The sequence below is a fragment of the Fragaria vesca genome, linkage group LG5 (genome assembly GCF_000184155.1).
Source record: "Fragaria vesca subsp. vesca linkage group LG5, FraVesHawaii_1.0, whole genome shotgun sequence".
NCBI classification, from domain to species: domain Eukaryota; kingdom Viridiplantae; phylum Streptophyta; class Magnoliopsida; order Rosales; family Rosaceae; genus Fragaria; species Fragaria vesca.
This window is the reverse complement of record NC_020495.1, coordinates 24,033,788-24,054,086: the sequence shown is the minus strand read 5'-3', so window position 1 is coordinate 24,054,086 and position 20,299 is coordinate 24,033,788. Positions and strand designations below refer to the sequence as shown.

Sequence of the window (20,299 nt, the reverse complement as noted above, 5' to 3'; positions counted from 1 at the left end):
GAGAGAGAGAGAGGGAGTGGATGATATGGAAGGATATGGAGGGGAAATGTCTTTTCCTTTAGAAAAGTTTGAATGGGCACTAGAAAAGTTTTTTTGTTGGAACGAGCACTGAATTTTCTATTTTTGTTAGAATGATCATTAGCCCTTGAATTTATATTGTTACCAACTTTATTTATCAGTAAAAAGGTTGTACATCTTTCATTCAAGAAAAAAAAAGTAAAACATACATCTTAACATACTTATAGTTACCAACATTGGAGAATCCTAAAAGATGAGCTCTCTCTCTCTCTCATATGGTGGCATCTAACCCTAGGCTTAGGGTTCTACTCATCACGACACATGGCCTCTGATCTCCCTCGTGAAGCCTCGTTGACAGCTCTCTTGTGGTTGCGTCCTCCCTCTACACTCTTTGAAGCTTTTGGGTCCTCTAGACACATAGTCTTTCTGGTGGTGGGATTTGGAGTCAGGATATGGACCCGTTTGATTGGCACAAGAGTTATGTGTTTGGTTCAAGTCATTTGTGTCTGGGGGTCCAACAACGTGGCCTTGGCGGTGGTGGGTGGACCTAGATCTGCTATGGTTGTGCGTCTCCTTGAGTGAGCGATCAAGGCTCTAGCTTGTGGATCCTCGGCAGCGTGGTATGGTGGCACAACGATGTGTGTCGGTGCAGCGGCCAGTGTGTGCGACGTTGCTACTTAGCGGTTCAACGGAGTTCAGATTTTGGGTGTCCAGATTCATGGGTGCCCAATGCAAGAGCCAATGACATGGGTTTAAGTTTCGCTCTTTGAGGGTGTTGCTTTTAGGCTCGTACACTTTTGGGCTTGTATTTTAGTTTTCAACGTACTTTTCGAGTGTAGTGTGGTTCCGGTGACTTCTTCAAATGAGCAGCATAACACTAACATGATCATGAATCTTATCCAAGTGTTTGTGATTTTAAAATAGCTTAAGTTTTAGGTTGTTTTGCATAATTCGATGTATACGTAGCCCGTAAAGATATATTGTGTTTAAATTGTATTCCTACATTTCTTGTCATCAATAAAATGACTTTGCGTCTCTCTTAAAGAAAAAAAAAAGTAACCAGCTGCACAAATAGCTTGTCACTAATAATAACACAAAAGTCTTTTTCCTTCGGTCCTAATAATAATTAAAATTGTGTGCATGTCAGTGACCCACGAATTTTAGGCACACCCTACTTTAACGACCCACGAATTTTAGGCGAGGTGAAGGACTTAAAAATTTATTTTATCGCCGAAATATCGGCGATAAGTTCGTTTTTCTCATATGCCGATATTTAATTGACATACCGAGGTTATATCGTGCGAGATTTTCGAAATCTCGCGATATTAAACGAAATGTTCGAACTTTTCCCGAAATACTCGATTTTTTGTTTGAAAGTGGGCTAAAGTAACACCCAATTTTGAAAATTCTGAATAAAAAACAAGAATTTGGTGAAGGGATTCAAACCCTCGTGACCTAGGAGGTAGTGGAACACCCCAACCACCTCGACAAAGTTGTATATATATTAAGTAACTACATATACATGTATTAATAATGTCACTATCTTTCAATCATTTTTTTTAAATTTTAACGATATCGATACTTTCCGATATTTTTATTGAAATATCCAATTTTTCGACCGTCAAAATTTTCTCGATGCCTGAAATTTTAGTTCTTAGGCGACACAATCTCCAATTTCAATTTCCGTTAGGAGAGTGCTAGCTTTACACTCATTATGATTGTTCACCCTCAGCTTGCCACATGTAAGAAGAAAAACAAATCAAAAATATAATTTTTCTCTTTCCATTCTATACCCTGTTTAAGTCGAAGAATTAAAACATTCACCTTTAATTCTTTTAACCTCTTTTTATCTTCTCTCTCCTCCGACCCCATCCCTCTCACTCAGAGGCTCGGAGCCGTCTTCCACCCCAGCCGTGCCCTCACCGCCGAAATCGCCTACGACCACCCCGCCGACATCATCACGTGGGGTCGCGTTTGGATACTAAATTTGCTTAATTTTCAGAATCTTTGATTTCGATCAGCATTAGGAAAAGAAAAGGATGGGGACTTTAGGTGTCGGTCGGGGGCACGTGCGCAACGTCACGGTAGGCACGTGCGAGGCCAATTTGTTTTTAATTGGTTGTGCTTATACTCCTTTTTATTTATTTATTTATTTTTTAATTCCAAAGCATCTAAATTCCACACACTCTCTCTCTCTCTCTGCTTAGACGTCACACAAATCTCACAGCCTCGTCTCGACTCTCGACTAGTAGTGCCAGATAGTGCTGCGGTGTCGTTTTGGCCTTTTCTCTTCTGGCCGCTCCGACCTGCATTCATCTCAGATCGAAGCTGCTGGTCCTCCGTCTTCACCGCGTCTCCGGTAAATTTTCTCTCCAGTTTTTCACCTCGTGGTGTTTCGCTTCACCTCTTGTTTTCTTCATTTGCTGCTTCCAGTTTTTTTTATTCGATTTTTGAACTGATTGGAAATGTAATTCACGGTGAATTGGAGTGCAATTCAATTAGTTTTCAAGCTTGGAGATTAGTTTTTGAATGTACTAGTGAATTTGCGAAAGGACATTTTTGATTTGATTTGATTTGATACAGTTAGGGATGAGAGGTTGTTATAGTAAATTAGGTGTTTTGAAACTTAATCATTAGTTAAAAAGGTGTTTCAATTTGGACTTGAAGTTAACATAGTTGACTTCATCACTATGAAAAGAATGTTTCTTTCTTTTTATAATCTGTAATAGAATGTATTTGTGTGGGATTTGATGGGGCAAAGGGAGAGCATCTTTTAATGATTCTGGTGAGTAGTTTGGTGACTGTATCGGAATGTAAATACATTATTAGCTCAGGTTATTGCCGTAGCGTGTGATCTGAACATGCAAAGGAATGTAAATAGAAACATGCGACTGTCCGACATAAAAGATTACTTGATGTACTCGAATGCATGATTCTAACAGAAAACTAAAGTGGACACCGATGTTAAATTATTTGGTCAATTTCTTCAACGAGCCTGCTACTGAACTTGGTTATTCTCTTCCAGGCCTTCTTTTATTTTGCTTGCATTTCCGGCTGCTGGATGTCATCTTCAATTAGAGGGACGCGTACTGAAGATTGGTGTGCTAGATGAATTGTAGTAGCTTTATTATGCTTGACAAGTGCCACCATGGGCATGTTTTTGGTGAAATGGAGAGGGCTGTGGCTTCTTTACATTCTACTGATTTATATTACGGTGAACAAAGGCAGAGCAATCAGTGTTGATGGTAATTTGACATCTTTTTTTATTTATGTTTTGTACATTTTCTCTTATATTTTGAGCGGTCTGCTTAAGGAGTATCATTATCACTACAACATTCAGTGTAATTACCAAATACTGAATTTTTTTTTATCTAATGTTTGCTGTTTGCTTAATGGGAGTGTGGTTACTGGTTAGAAGAACTAATTGGGATAATAGTCTTTTCTTAATCTGAAACAGTTGCCTGTTCCACTGTATTTGCTAGGAAGTCGGATAAATTGCATAGTTTGCAAACATATTATAAGGACTGGCCAACTAGATTTTTCCAGTGAGGGAACATTTGCTTTTACGGCTTAGCTTAGTAGATTTGTGCTAAAAATCATACAAAGGAGTGGAATATGGGATAAACCAAAGGAATAGTTCTACTCTATATGCTAGGAAGTAACATATTTTGCATAAGTTGTCAACCATACTAATAGTCTGGCCAACAAGATTTTGGAGCGAGGCACATTTTGGCTATTGATCAAACTGAAGTAGTGAGACATGCCATAATCTGTTGTACGTTGAATCTTTTTTCTATCTTTATTGATCTTATTAAAATGATTAACTTATTCTGTGTTGAATCCTTTTCCTAATTTGTAGGTGAGGCACTTTTAAGCTTTAGGACAGCAGTTGTTAGTTCAGATGGCATTCTACTTCAGTGGAGACCAGAAGATCCTGATCCATGTAATTGGAAAGGAGTAAAATGTGAAAATAAAACCAAGAAAGTAATCAGCTTGTGAGTTCTCAGCATACCTCTGATTATGTCTTGTATCACGTTCTATGCATTTCAGACGTACACTTGTTTCTTGGGATTTAGGTGTAACATAACTTTCTAGTTGTGTGTCATAGCTTTAAGTGGCAGTTGGGGGTGGGGGAGAAATATAAGATTTAAAAGTTCAGTTGAGAATTGGGATGCAGGTTTCTTGTTCCATATGTTTGTTTTAAATAAACTGGTTTCTTTCCAGTTGAGAACAATTCCTCTATAAGTCATGATGGTGACCTAATTTTCTTTTCTTGTTTTAATTTGAAAGGGGAGAACAAAGTATGATGTTTAAAACGTCCTTTATATGAATCCAGTTTTAGCTAAAGATTATTTTTTCTTTAGTTAGTAAATTTCATTTTTGGTAGCCTTCTATAAAGTTGATAGTGTATCAGCATATTAAGTGTAATGCATGAGAATGACAAGTGCTATTATAGTTACCAAGTTTGTTTACCTTGCAGGAGTCTTTCTGGTCATAAATTGAGTGGCTTTATACCTCCTGACATAGGGAAGCTAGATCAGCTAAAGTTTTTGTATGTATCCTGGAGAAATATATTTGCTTCTCTGGTAGTTTGTGTTAATGGTATATCAAAATGTGTTCTCTTACTGATGATGTCTATGATGTCTCATGGTGCAGATCTCTTCATGACAACAACTTCTATGGTACTATTCCTTCAGACTTGGGGAATTGCACGAAATTGCAAGGAATGTAAGTACACATCCACCAATTTTAATATTTAAAGAGTGTTCCCATGTTCACTACTAAATGGTGTTTGCTCACTGTTCCTTTTATTTGCGTTTGGAGATTATTGGTTGAAGTTATTTGACAAAGCAAATTGTTTAATAACAGATATTGACTCTTTTCTTTCCATTTTCTTTTCTGTAACGGCTAGAAAGTTGATTAGTAGAGTAACTGATGTCTTTGATGCATCTGAAAAAAATGCTTGATTGATTATCACCCGTTGATATCATAGACAGCCTAACTAGTTTGATTCTAATTAAACCTTGATATCACAGACATTACTCTGCAAATAGTGAGTTGTCTTATCTTTTGATAATTTATGATAGTGTTGGTCTATATCAGGCACTAAGATTTCAGTTTGAATTTAAGTCTGTTAATCACTTATTCTTGAAACTAACATTTCAACATGTTGATAATTTAGAGAATCAGACTGAAATTTCATCACATGAAAATGACTGATATGACCTGCTATATCTTTTACATATGCACTAAAAACATTAAATAATTTTCTGATTCATAATTCAGTAGTTTTTGGAGTAATCCTGTAGGGTCATGCTGAAAGTTGACTTTTGTTGCTACAGATACTTGCAGGGTAATTACTTAAGCGGATTAATCCCCAGTGATTTGGGAAAGCTTTCTGACCTCCAGTATTTGTGAGTCCTTTCTTGCCTGTTAAATCCACTGTTTCTTCTTACTTACCTTTCTCTTTCTTCTTAACTATTTAAATTTACTTTTTGTATTTTTTGAATCCTTCAAACTTTTAAATTTTACTGAGGTATTTAAAAGAACAGGGTTCATTATAGTGATCAGTAATTTGAATCCACTGTATTGGTAAAGTAAATAAATAGTAGTACATCTTCTTGCTGGCAGAAGACTACTTTCTTTTATCATTATCTACAACTTGAAATTATAATGTGAATCTCTATTACAAACATTATGCAATGAATTTTGTGATTCATTGTGGTGTAACTGAGAATACATGGATGTTTTTTTAATCCACGATTAGTATTTTTCTTAACAAAATTTCATTCTGTACCGTCTTTCCAAAGTAGTAGATATGCTTGCTGGGCTTCTAGCAATGTTCCCATGTTTCGTGTCTTCTGTTATGCTAATGTTATTTTAACTTTTATACTTTCATTATTAAAAGGTTATTTAAAAGAACTTATGCTTACTTAGAAGAAATAATTTACTAAAGCAATGAGATGGCATGATATGATTGTTTCTTGCTGGGAATGACAACCATTAAATTTCGGATTTGCAAATTATTGTGATGTGAGATTCTTAATAACCACCGATTGTTATGTTGTTACAAAAAAAAATCCAAATCATTAATCAATTGATTCCTAATTCCGGTGCATTTGGTGTTACAATTTGGAACTCATCAGTATTCTATCTTCCAATATTACAGAGATATTTCAAGTAACTCTCTGAGTGGAAGTGTCCCTCTGTCTCTGGGGAAGTTGGATAATCTTCATACTTTGTGAGTAGCCTTATTTTATACTGAAAATGTGGGATTTATTGTGAAATTTAATTTAATATATTTGTTGTATTGAATTTTTGCAGCAATGCGTCAAATAACTTTCTTGTTGGACCAATACCATCTGATGGCATCCTTACCAACTTGCCTGAAAGCTCGTAAGTACATCTCATCTTGTATAGTTTATGTGTTTAGGGTTACCTATAGCTGTTAATTCACACCAATTCAGGACCATGGGAATGCTTGTTCATTTCAAATCTCATTGTTTTCTTATTTGTATTTTTTCTTTTGTCTTCCCTTAAGATGAATTACTTCTACAGAGAGGCCATAGTAATCTATAAATGTTGAAAGGATTGCTTTCATATTATTTTCTCCCTACTGTCCACTCAGATAGGCTTATTTGATTAAGATCCCTAACTTCCTCAGTGACTGATCAGAATCTTATTGAACTATTGCAAGGATTTCATGTTTCAAAGTGTATTAATACATTTCACTGCAGGTTTGTTGGAAATCGTGGTTTGTGTGGGAAACAAATCAATGTGATATGCAAAGATGACAATGGAGGCTCTGCTCCAAATTCCCAATCCCCAAACTCAGGTAAGCGTCCTTGGACGTGAAATAGATGGGTTCAATATTGATAAGCATTCAGAATTTTCTAGGGAAGCGTATGGCTTTTGAAGTCTGTTAAGTCCTTGCAAAACTTGGTAGTTTCCCTCCAGAAAAGTAAAATGTTTACAACATTATGTTATCCAACACCAACCTTTTTCCAATAATTCTGATTTGACCTTTGTAGAACAAAGTCAAGGTGGAAAGAAGAAATACTCTGGCCGGCTACTAATTAGTGCATCAGCAACTGTAGGAGCACTGCTTCTGGTGGCTCTCATGTGTTTCTGGGGTTGCTTTCTTTATAAGAAGTTTGGTAAACTTGACACTAAAGGTCTTGCAATGGATGTCAGAGAAGGTAATGTTCTTAGCTACATTCTAGGTTATCATTTGATTTACGCGAACAGAGTCAAGTTCCTAGTTTTCAACATTTCTACTAAAAGACTTGTTTCTTCAGGTGCATCAATTGTTATGTTTCATGGAGATTTGCCGTACTCTTCTAAAGACATCATTAAGAAATTAGAGACTTTGAATGAGGAACACATAATTGGTGTTGGGGGTTTTGGAACAGTGTACAAGCTTGCAATGGATGATGGCAATCTATTTGCACTAAAAAGAATTGTAAAGATGAATGAGGGCTTTGATCGTTTTTTTGAAAGGGAGCTAGAAATTCTTGGAAGTATAAAACACCGCTACTTAGTGAACTTGAGGGGATATTGCAATTCTCCTACATCAAAGTTGTTGATCTATGATTTCCTATCTGGTGGAAGCCTCGACGAAGCTCTTCACGGTGAGATGTTTCTCTGGTTTTTATCTTTATTGCTTTTGTCTTTCTTACACATACATCTGGTACAGTGGAAATGCAGTTTATTTATTTTTCATTTTTTTAACTTGTTGTCATCTTGACTTAAACATTGAAATACTGATATGTTGTAATGCGTTGAACAGAAAGATCTGAGCAGCTAGACTGGGATGCACGCTTGAATATTATAATGGGAGCAGCAAAGGGCCTGGCTTACTTGCATCATGATTGCTCGCCTAGGATCATACATCGAGATATAAAGTCAAGCAATATATTACTCGATGGAAATCTTGAGGCACGAGTATCTGATTTTGGACTCGCCAAACTGTTGGAGGACGAAGAATCTCACATTACAACAATTGTTGCTGGAACATTTGGTTATCTGGCTCCAGGTAAGCACTGTAAATTTGACCAGGCATTCATGTTGAATATGCTGATCTCTTAGTTCTTCAAAACCTTATAGTTTGCAAAATTTTGACTGCCCAATTCAACAGTAGTGGGATATCAATAATTACGAAAAAGAAAAATAAACATACAGCAAGACAGTATATTTTTCTTAGGGTCAACTGCAAGTCTGCAAGACAGTTTAACTTATAAGAGAGTAAAATTGTAATAAAATCAAGTTTATTTGAATTGTATGTTACATTTGTATACATCCTGAATTATAAGATGTCATTGGCAGAGTATATGCAAAGTGGTAGAGCAACTGAAAAGACTGATGTTTATAGTTTTGGGGTCCTGGTGCTTGAGGTGTTGAGTGGGAAGAGACCCACAGATGCATCATTCATTGAGAAAGGCCTCAACATTGTTGGCTGGGTACGTCTCTTTACGAAATATAGTGTCTGTCACAATCTTCTCTTATAGTTGTATTGTTTTTATGGATTAGTAAACTTTATTTTTTCTGAAATTAAGTGCAAAAATGCAAATCGTCTTCCGTGAAGTTGACTACAGTACTTGGCTGTTGAAAACTGTCACTACCTATACTATAACTTGTGTCTCTATTTGTTTTGGATAGTGTCATATGGTTTTCCTGCATTTTCAATTATAACAAGGCACTGTTTCAGTAATGGTTTAGAATATTTTGTAGGTCTCTGCTGTCAAATGTGCTTGAGCATTAAATATTTTTATACTTCTCGAAATACTGTACCTAATTAAATGGGCCTATAGAAATGAGAAATTTGAATGTACAATTCTTGTCGTTGGCTGAATGTTAGCTAGTTTACTCGTGTTTGTTTTTCAAAGAAAAAGTTAACGTAAGCAAACAACTACTTGGTATATTCATGATTCCTCTTCAGTACTTGGATGTAGTTTGAAGTTTGAACTACTGGTTGTTACCTATCCAAATTTTAGATTTTAATTATGTAGGTTTTGAACTGATGTGTAAATTATTCAACCACCAAGAGAATCTGAGTAAATGCACAGTCAAGTTTATTCCCTTGTGATTGTCCATTGACAGTCAATGTCATTTGATTGCATATGAGAGGGATTGGAGTTCAAATATTGTTGATCATTATCATTTTCTCTATACTCATTCTCATAAAAGGATGGAGGTCACTAAAGGATCCCTTATAAGAGTTATATATTTTCTGGCAACAATAGCATCAGTTTCACTTAAAAGGAATGTAAAAGCTGCAATTCTATCAAAGGGAAAAGAGGATTAAAACCCCGAAGTCTGGAATTAATTGCAATTGGAGAGGTGCTGGAATAGGGAGGGCAAAGGAAGAAATGGCTGAGGCATAGTTAATTTCAGGTGTTTGGGGAATTAGAAGGAAGGTCAATTAATATATGTGAGGCTGACATAGTTAATGGCTGTTACTGGAGGGATGGGCATTCTTAAGTAAAAGCTAAAATTGTCTGAAAGAAAGCTAAAGTTTTAGGTGGGAGAGAAATAGGATCTCTGCGGGAGAAATAAGGGAGTAGCTTGGAGGAGCTTCCAGAAACTGCTGGACAATGAATTAGGACATGCTTTACACTCTTTTCTTTTGACACATTATCTTCTAGTAATAATGGGATGGGCATTGTTAAGTAGAAGCTGAAATTGTTTGAAAGAAGGCTAAAATTTTCAGTGGGAGGGAAGTAGGATCATTGAGGGAGAATTAAGGGAGTAGCTGTGGAGGAACTTTAAGAAACTGCTGGAATGAATTAGAACATGCTATAAACTCTTTTGACACATTATCTTCTAATTATGATGGGATCTTATGGTTTTACATTTGGTTGGCATGTGCAAAGTTCTTATTTATTTTTGGCTAAAAACGTGCAATTTACTTGGTCTATTTTGTGAACTGTTTGGACTGCCCTTGAGAATTTGATAACTTTCTGCTCTTGGTAGCAAGAGTTTTTCCTCATGAAACTGAATGTTTCAGGATGCATAACTTATCCGAGGTGTCCTTGCAAGAAGCTCTCCTAATCTGTTTATTAACGCTCTTTGCAGTTAAATTTTCTGGTCACAGAGGATAGGCAAAGAGACATTGTTGATCCGCAGTGTGAAGGAGTGCAAGCTGAAAGCCTTGATGCCTTGCTCTCCGTTGCCATTCAATGTGTTTCTTCAAGTCCAGAAGACCGACCCACCATGCACAGGGTGGTCCAGCTGCTTGAATCTGAGGTTATGACACCATGCCCTAGTGACTTCTACGATTCCAACTCTGATTAAGAAAAAAAAACCTGTGTGGATGTGGAAAGTTCGGAATTGCATATACGTGCACAAACAGCAAACAGTTGGAGGGGCTCAGTATCTGCAAAGGTACAGTATCCATTTCATCCGTTCAATTTTTTTCTGCAGCTTAGCAAGATTTACAAGTGACCTGCAGCTGTCCCTTTGCCCATGGTACATGACCATCAATTTATTGATCATCAATGAATTTCTGTCCTTCTGGGGGGCTATTTGCTCCCTTAATCTCATTTCAGATGAGTGCTCTCTTTCTATCGTTTGTTCTCTTTTGTTGTTGTAAGTCCACTTGCCTTTTTGTTCCTCCCTACATTAAGTGTATATGATATTGATATAAATCGAAAGGTGGCCTCTCCACAAGTGATTCTTGTTGATGCCATTTTGTAAAATATGATTTTATGACAATAATCAGTTAGATGAATATAGTAGTAAGAGTCTGAGGCTGTTGTGGTTTCTCTTTTGTAGTGTTACATTCCCCCTCCTACAAATTCAATTATTAAATGTGCTTTAATTTTCGTTTTCGTCATTTTTGACTGAAACAAACACCATCAACTCTTTCTGGAGATATTTTGACCAACAGTAGCAAGAATTGCCAAGGCACGTTGGGGTGTTGATGTGAGGCAGTAGACAACCCAAATTTGCCATTCTTGAGAAACATTCCCATTGTTGACATTGGTGCTATCAGAGGCATTGCCAATCTGGAAACTCAAAGCGCCTTTGTTGACATGGTATATGCCAAGAAACCAAATCTTGTTTTCTGATATTATCAGAAACCCTCTTCTGATACATAACCAAATCTGGAGTCCAGGGTGGTCACTTCGTCACCATCAGAATCAGACCGTTGCCGTATTTTGGTTGAGCTTAAGGCGTGTAGAGAAAAGAAGCATAGTGCACAAAGAAGACTGCGTGGTGAAGAAATGTTGCACTCACGTAAGTTGCAAAAAAATATTCAGGATGGTTGGGCTACTGCCGCAAAAGGTACTCCTGTACAAAGTACAAACTGTGGCTGGAAAAATTAAACATACACGCCAACTATTAAATATTAATGCAGTGGCATAATGAAGGTTCAGTCAAGCAAAAAAAAAATGATGTAGCAACACAAAATGAAGGAGCTGATGATGCTGCTGTACTCCCCAACTCAATAACGAAGTGCAGTTGCCTCTGCATGTTCAATACTGTTCTTGCATAGCAAGAAACTAACTGGAGGTAAAGATCAAGGGCAGTGTCGTTGAAAAAGGCAGAGAGGAACACTTTTTTTCGTCGAAAAGCTTCAAATACGCATGCCAAGAACACCAGCAAGGGTTTGAACAATGTCACAGGCCAACGACTGACTGAACCTGATCTAACAAAGACTACTCCAGTCAACCATTTTTCTCAAGTGTACAAAACTGAAGGGGTGTGTGAGGAAGCTGTTCACCAAGTCTTAGCGTGACCCCTGCTATGAATGCAGCTATTACAGCTCAGTACTCGCAGTGAAATCTAAATAGCTTTGTTCCAAATGCATCCATCAAAGAGTTCCGGGCATGATGCTATATCTCTTTTTCTTTCTTTTTTTCTTTCAAAAAGTTGGGATAATGTGGCTAGTAGACTAGTGATGTGTGTTTAGCAGTCAAACATGTGAAATCTAAATAGCCTTATTCTCCATCTTTACGGTTCACAGCCGATACTCTAGTTAACTCCATTAACTAGACTAGAGTACTGTTTGAAACCAAAGTCTTCCGCTTAACAGCTTTAAGGTTGCTCAAGCTTCATTTCCGAAAAAAAGAGGTTGCTCAAGCATTAAGCTGGTTGGCCAAGAGAGAAGCTGCTTTTCCCAATCACACAGAAACTTAAACCAACTTTATTTTCGTTTTCTTTTCCCAGAACTGAAATCAAAATTGACCTTAGAGATCAATTTACAGATTATTTGAAGAAGGATTTACCATTTACAAACTTGACCTTGGTGAAATTTTCCTAAAACAATCTTGTTTTTTTTTTTTTTTTTTGTTTTAGTTTTTTTTTAAATTAAAAAGAAAACTACAATCCAATTTGGCCAATAATCCTGATTCAAAGCCTCCAAATTACAAACATAAGAATTTAACACATTCCGGGGTTTAGATGCTTCAAAGAAAAGGTAATTAATAACACCGTAATTGCTTTATTGATCTCAAAAAACAATACATAGTTACAAATATAATTTTAAATCTGCACAGCACAATGCAAGCCATAAAGGACCAAGCATTTCATCCAACTTGAAACTATCATACAGCCAAAAGCTTAGGTTATACTCTTTTCAAAACAAAACAGAGAAAGCCTTAGCTATATACTAATATACAGATTCTACCGAGCCAAGTTTAATCTACGAGATTTGAAGAACGAAAGATCGTGGTAATAAACTTGCTTACAATAATTTGCTCACTAGTGCCTTTTCCTGTCTCTCTATATACGCAGATGGAAACCACCCGGCCTTGCCCTTGCATTCCCCTTTAGACCATCCATTAGGGCCCACCTATAAAACAAACGTGAAAGCAAAAGTTAAAAGAAAAAAAATAATAATCACTACAGATTAAGTGAACTAGGAAAAGAAAAGGATAAGAATTCTTTGTAAGGTAGCTTTGCCATTGTATCCTAATTGTTTGTTTCAAAGATTGAAATAATTACTAGCCTATAACACTTCTACCTCAAGGGAGAAATTTCTAGAAAATCTCATTCCTTTTATAAACTAGTCATCCCTTCCGATTAAACATCCAAATGAAAGGTAACTAGAACTGTGAATAGGCTATAATTAATCTAGCAGTGGTTCAAGTACCTCACGAACCACAACATAATCATCAACTGATAGATTCAATTCTCCGTCTGCTTGAGCATCAAATGGGTGTATAGCCTGCATATGATGTAGAAACTAATTCAGTGGGGGGAAAAACTCGGAATTACACATAGAATTGGTAAAGTCAAGTCAAAAACTATACTTTCATAAAGTGGGACTTTTAAAAAGTGGTTGCAACTGATAGTGATTAGTGAGTTAGACATATTGCAAACAGTCATATCATGAAAGTTGAATAAAGTTCAGTAAAATCTAATACCAAATTCTAAGGACAAAAGAAAAGAATACAATAAGGTAAAAAGAATCAATGTGAAATGCACATACTCCTAAAAAACAGAAACTCAGACTAGCACGTGCTCAATTTCATTTGGGTGCGGAGAAATGAATTATCTTGGATTTTGAAGGCCTTACTCTTGCAATGAAAAAATTGTCATCTTGAGTAAGTTGTTCATGATCATCCGATCTCTTTGAACTAGCATTTGGATGCACTTTCTCTGACTCTAATGAAAAGTCTTGTGGTAGCTTCTCATCCGATCTCTTTGCACTAGCATTTGGATGCACTTTCTCTGATTCTAATGAAAAGTCTTGTGGTAGCTTCTCCAGAATCATCTATTTATTAGAAATGCAGCCAGTCAGAGTCATAACTTTTCATGTCTATACAAGAGATTAGTAAACAGCATACAATGACAAAACGAGCAGAGCTCTGCTGCATATTATAACCTCAGCATGTAACTTCTCTAGAATAGCAAGTGCATGTTGATGATAAGATCTTTCAGCATCAACCTACAAAATGTTTTACTACACTCAGTACAGAAATGAAAAATAAGATAAAAATCCACATTACTTATACCGTACCAAATGTATTAAGACCAATATACGACGACAACACCACTTACATTGCACAGTTGGACACCAGAACTGTAGAATTATAAATTTTGATTCCAAATAAATAACGAGAGATTTGCACACCTTTGAGAGAGAACGTAAATCAGAAATCATAAATAGCTTCTTTACAATTGAATGTGGACGGATAATGCATGCATTATCTTACGAGTAACAGATACCTCGTTAAATCTACTATGAAAATGCATGCTCTTCTGTGAACATAACCACAAGTCAGATGCTTCTGGTGTGCTTTCATTAGCTACCTAATAAATAAAGTGACTACTATTTCCAATATTTTTCTATTCAATATCATGCAATTGATGCGATAACAAATAAATTACAACATATAATTTTTTGGATGATATTATTGTTTTAGCTTCAATAAGGAGATCTTATAAGTTGGCAAGAATTGGAAAGAAACAAAACATGGAAATTTTGGCACAGAGACACATGGATATTAGACTTGGTTAATTAATTTCATATGTATCACACTTTACAACCAAGTTATACTCTAGGAAGATTGCTAATGCATTGCTATACAAAATAGGCACCCATAGTTTGCATCTTAATTTTGGCTAATTGATCAAGAAGGATTTAACTAGATGAAGAAAAACAAAAGGAACTACTTTTGGTCCAAGCTGAGTTGTTGTGTTGTACACCTTATTTCAATAATAGAGCTGCAACAATAGATGTTCCAACAATGGTACCAGATATCTAGAAATATGGTGGGGTAATGATAGCACCAATATAGGGTCGCCATTGGGAAAGAAAAAGGCATCCCACTTAAATGCTTCACCAACCTTCTTCACGTAACATCATATTCCTATGACACATGAGAAGAAGGATATGTCATGATGATTGAGAAAGAGCTTCCAAAAAATGGAAAAAGGTACAAGCAGATCGGGTAATGAATAAATAGGCATTTAATGACTAATGAAACAGTTGGAAAGAATATCTGGTCAAATGAAAGGGTGAAACTACAGCAAGATAAAGAAAAATTTGATCAAACGTGAATTCAATCAATGAAAGCAACTGTAAGAAATCGGCTAGATTATCAAGCGGCTAAATAGGCAACATCAGATCCTGATGAAATCATGGAAACACTTCTGATCAGCTCTTTTGCTGTTTAGATCATGAGAATGTGTCAATGCGTCACTAGAAGGATAACTTAGAAGGATCACCTTAACATGTTCAACCTTTCAAATGTGCCTGTCCAAACTCCAAACATTTTCAATACCTTTTGTATATAAGTAATATAACCAACAACAGGGTGTAGTCATTTTCTACCTAAAAATAAAGATGACAGAGTTTTAAGAGTTGTGTACAATAGTATATAGCTCTTAACTGTGAAATACGATCACTAATGCACGCGCTCCAAACAAAACAAAGATAAGCTTATGAAAGTGTCGGATATATATCTAAGGGATTGATGTAGTAGTATGGTAAGGAAATGGCTTCCTAAATAAGAATCCATTCCCCTAGTTTAAACTCCATCGGAAGCACAACTAAGCATCAAAACCATACATCCAAAACATCATAACAGCTTTTACATTATTAATCTTTCACACAAAAACACAATTTATTTATGTTCATAAACGCAAACCAGGATTTATCAGTTGTCATATAAAGTCAGTAATGATACCATAGTAAGGAGCTTCTGGAAAGTCATCTGTTGCTGCTGAGCCTCAACTGACAACATTGCAGAAGTCGCTTCTCGGCCAAGTGCCACTGCGGTGGATTTAAGCTCTGTCAATCTCGCTTCTGTATTTTGAAGCTTCAAGGAACTTTCAGAAGATCCAGAAGCTTTGGATTTTAATCGACGCCTCAATACTTCAGCTACCTGATAAGAAGATAGAGTATTCTCTGTGAATATGGATGTTCCTAGACCAATTGATACACCTGCTGCAGCCATGACATACCTGGGCTTCGACCTCCTGACGCAATTTATCATAACGATGAGTCAAGTGACGAGCATCCTCCAAAGGAGACCCAGTTAGTTGTGTCCGTAAAGGTTCATAAACCTAAAAAATTTATACCCATAGCATGATTAAAAAAACAAAACTCAATGGAAGGATTGCAAGTATCTCCAAATTGGGTACATTAAGTTTTGATAATTATAGCCTTATAGAAGGGGAGTTGATTCATTTGGTAAAGCCTGTTGTCATTCTCCAACAGCTTTGGATTAGTACCATCATCACTAAGGTTGAGTGGGTTAATGAGATGCCCGAAGGAAACTTCTGTTTGTGCAGCCCATAGGCTCAATGAATTCCACTGAAATAAAAAATATCATGACTTCCATAGCTGACTGCATTCATGCAGTCAAAAATATGCCACAGGATCAATTTGTTCACAAGGTAGTGCATATTTTCGCTCACTGTTTTACATTTTGCCCCATTTTTCTCACAAAATGCTTAATTTTTACAGACAACTCTTTAGACCATCTTAGAAATATGCTAGAATACTTTCAGTTCACAAGATTCATTGCAACCTATTCGAAAGAACAAATATAAAACTACAGTAAAGAAATTACCTGCTCACCTAGGATCCTAAGGAAAGTCTCTCTCTCTTCTTCAATTGAATCGTGTGAAGTACCAAAGTAAGTTGAAGCTCTAAACAGAGGGGTACTAGTATTCTGAATTTCAGCTCCATATTTGCGGCAATCTTCAGCCAACTTTCTTACTAAATTAAGATGAATTTCATCAGCTATACTTGTAGAACAGTCAGTAACCAAATACAGTAAATAAAGGAAATCATAGTCACCTATTTCCATTTGTTTTGAGCTGATGGAAATAAAAGCTTCAACTCCCCGAACAATACTCCGCTGAAAATGCTGTCAACATAGCAAGAATAAACCATTTCTGAATGCACTAACAAGAGGTGCCTCACACATGTCATTGGTGATATCAAATGCAATTAATCAGTAGTTAAATGAAAACTACGCATCATCGTTGTACCTTCGCAGCCCTCGTAGAAGTGTACAAATCATGAAGTTGTTGGTGGCACAGAATTTCAGCTTCATCAACCATAACAGCTTCATTACTTAAACTTCCCAATCGTTTCAATACAGCCTACAACATATTAACATACTATTGAGGACCTGGGTTTAACAAAATGGAATTATGTCTATTCAATCACCAAGTAATTTCTTCTTCTACTAAACTATCTAAGGAGAAACAAGAAACTCTATATTTTCTTCTATTTGTACTGATCAAAAGTGAGGTAAAAGCCAGAACGCAGAATCTACTGTGGTCACCCAAAATTCGAATATCAAAACTTCCATCACTTTCTGATGGACTTAACTTATAATTCCTTTTTAATCTAACAGAACGGATCTTGAAGTCCAATTGACTTCCTTGAGTATATAAAGGAAATACATATCATTTTGAGTTTGCGTTATGTCAAGACATTTTCCTTATATTCATAACTGATAGTTTAAGAGACTGAAGCCATATAGGCATACAGCATGACAAGCACTTCAAAATTTATCAATTAATCTATCCAGACTCTCCAAATCATAACAGCGTGTTGGAAAAACCTTCCACATCAATCTTATGTGTCTCCTGACAAAGGATCAAGGAGGATCCACATTGAAAACGGCACAAAAGGATTTCTTAGTTGAGATTTAGCACCAACTGATTTTTACCGCTGCCCGCGTCTTAACATTACCTAAAGCTATTAGGCAAGGAAGGTTATTCACCCTTCAGTAAACTCCATATTTTTCATTTCTTTCTTGACAAAAATGAAAAGGATCATCCTTACAGAGTTACAGTATATATGATCAATTCAGTGAGTTCAACCAATATTAAACTTTCATGTATGATTCCACAAAACTTAGGTGAAGAAATGAGACTGCATTCGCTCCAGCACCCTGTTAATACTCTAACTCACAGACCCAAGGATACGAATCAGGCCTTTCTTATCACTATCTAGTTCTACTTGGCCGCCCTACTTCAATCTTCACCTCGTTTGAAATCAAATGATAACAAAGATGCGTAATTGATACGACAATCCAAAAAAGCCATGAAATTTGAACAACGTTTGGAACCATTAAACAGAAACAACCCACAATTTGAATATTCCACAGCCATCCAAATCAGTCAAAAACCAAAACCAACAGCACAATCCAAAAAAGTTAACTTGCCCATTGTTCAGAAAAACCAAACTAAACAAAAGAGACAAAACAGAAAGAGTTAGATGCTATGCTAAGTTGAAGAGGATCTGTTGAGCTAGAGAGAGAATGAATGAGCAAACCTGCTGTTGCTTAGCGACTTTCTCCCTGAGCTTGGTGGCTTGTTTCCGTATAGACTCCATAAAACAGCAGAGAAAGCTATCTAACTAGCTAAGATCGATCGGTCTGAGAGAAAAGTCGTTCTGGCTTTCTAAAGGGAATAGAAAGACACAAGAAAACGAATATAGAAAAAGTGGGGACTTTTGGTTTCCGACACTTTTAGTTTTAGAAGTGACGGGAATATGAACCAGTTTTACTTTCCTTCTTCTTAAACAACGGTTTCTTTTCTCTTTTTTCTTTTTGAATGTTTTTTTGAACTCCGTTGCTGCTACTCCCTTTTTGCATTTTTACGAGTTTTTTTTTTTTCAATAAAATAGAAATAATATTACAACGAAGAACCTCGATCACATCAAATCAGAAAAAATGGACAGCTTGAGAAATAGAATCAAGAAAAGTAGAACTCCAGCTAGCACACAGTAGATTATGTCCCAAGTTTGCCAAACACCTCCCTCCAACATTTTGACCAGTTTGATAGATTGTGAAGAGGTTTTTCTTTCTTTTTTTTTTAGAAAAAAAAAACAAGAAAAAAAAGAGAAAATTAGATAAAAACCCAAAATGTTAGACCTTTTTTAAGACAAACCCATACATATTTTTCTTTTATTTTACACCCACTCCACATAAGCAAACATACCATATAGAGCAAATGTCTATAATTAATAGTTTTCTTCATTTTTCGGTTTCTCTAATTTGCCCTTCAGACAGTAGAAAGCTAAATTTGGTATATTTCTCAATTTTAGCATCAATTTGAAACTTAAATACTAGCTAAAATTTAGTTTGATTTAACTTTGTCATAATCAATTACATTTTTTAATTTCTTACTTTGTTATTACTAACTTGAGTGTATATATATATGTTATATACAGAAGTATGTCATTTGTAATAAGATGATACTTTTCATTCCTAAGCTCACATTTGGTGTCTCTCTACATAGTCAAAAAATGTCTAATTGTAAGGTACACGTTCTTGTTCTTTGATTAATTTTCTTCTTTTTAGGTATGTTATTATATCATTTCCATCCTAATCGAGAGAACATTTTACTCTATACTACTTACGTTTCTAATGTACCTATTAAGTATGGCATAATATGATAATATACCTAAAAGGAAGAAACCCAAAATTGGGTTTAGGGTATAGGGTTTAGGGTATAGAGTTAGGGTATAGGTTCAGGGTTTAGGGTATAGGGTTTAGGGTTTAGGGTTTAGGGTTTAGGGTTTAGGGTTTAGGGTTACTACTTACGTTTCTAATGTACCTATTAAGTAGAGCATGATATGATAATATACCTAAAAAGAAGAAACCCAAAAATTGGGTTTAGGGTATAGGGTTAAGGTATAGAGTTAGGGTATAGGTTCAGGGTATAGGGTATAGGGTTTAGGGTATAGGGTTCATATATTTTATTCATATTATATTTTACCTTATGCATAAATTAGAGAATGAATTCCTTTAATATAGATTTTTTCATAAAAATAAAGAAAACTACATGATTCTTGCAAATTGATTGAAAAATGTTAGTGTCAGAAGAAAAACTCATAATCAAGGTATTTAAGACAACATCAATTAAACTCATAATCAAGGTATTTAAGACAACATCAATTAAGCTTATTTATTATATTAAGGAAAAAAGACCATTTGCACAAAATAGAAACAGTCAAACCCCATTTCAATGATAATCTTTTTTATTAGCCCATTTGAATACAAGATACTTATTTTAAGCCCAAATACACAAATCTTTATTAAAATATAATAAAATGATATTTTAAAAGACTTTTTACCCTTAACCTTTATTTAAAGAGAAAAAAGAAAAAGAAGAAGGGAAGACTTTCCCGGAAGCACACCGGATACCAGCGCCGGTCGCCGGTCGCCGGATTCCGGTCGCCGAATACCGGTTGCCTGATTCCCGTCACCGGACACTGGCTGCCGGATTCCGGTCACCGGTAGCCAGAAAATTGATGGTGATTGGAAAATCACCGGAGACGCAGGAGTCTCACTGGATTTCTTTG

At 36.0% G+C, this 20,299-nt stretch overlaps 2 protein-coding genes across 2 annotated transcripts; one reads left to right on the top strand and one right to left on the bottom strand.

Annotated features, from left to right (window-relative positions):
- The first annotated feature begins 2,254 nt into the window (after positions 1 to 2,254).
- Positions 2,255 to 10,781, top strand: LOC101307593 (LRR receptor-like serine/threonine-protein kinase FEI 1-like). The gene is made up of 14 exons (XM_004300353.1): positions 2,255 to 2,377; positions 3,044 to 3,263; positions 3,878 to 4,013; positions 4,499 to 4,570; positions 4,675 to 4,746; positions 5,361 to 5,432; positions 6,188 to 6,259; positions 6,343 to 6,414; positions 6,756 to 6,853; positions 7,050 to 7,217; positions 7,317 to 7,649; positions 7,808 to 8,053; positions 8,344 to 8,477; positions 10,093 to 10,781. Exons 2-14 carry the CDS (start codon positions 3,167 to 3,169, stop codon positions 10,309 to 10,311), a joined length of 1,791 nt encoding a protein of 596 aa, XP_004300401.1. The 5' UTR covers positions 2,255 to 2,377; positions 3,044 to 3,166; the 3' UTR covers positions 10,312 to 10,781.
- A 1,846-nt stretch (positions 10,782 to 12,627) lies between these two features.
- On the bottom strand, positions 12,628 to 18,451 carry LOC101307892. Its single transcript, XM_004300354.1, has 10 exons — positions 18,266 to 18,451; positions 16,969 to 17,082; positions 16,775 to 16,844; positions 16,545 to 16,693; positions 15,934 to 16,035; positions 15,657 to 15,854; positions 13,850 to 13,912; positions 13,541 to 13,738; positions 13,115 to 13,189; positions 12,628 to 12,814 (listed from the first exon to the last, which is right to left on the bottom strand). The coding sequence occupies exons 1-10, from the start codon at positions 18,323 to 18,325 to the stop codon at positions 12,707 to 12,709; spliced, it is 1,137 nt and encodes a 378-aa protein (XP_004300402.1). The 5' UTR covers positions 18,326 to 18,451; the 3' UTR covers positions 12,628 to 12,706.
- Positions 18,452 to 20,299: the final 1,848 nt, after the last annotated feature.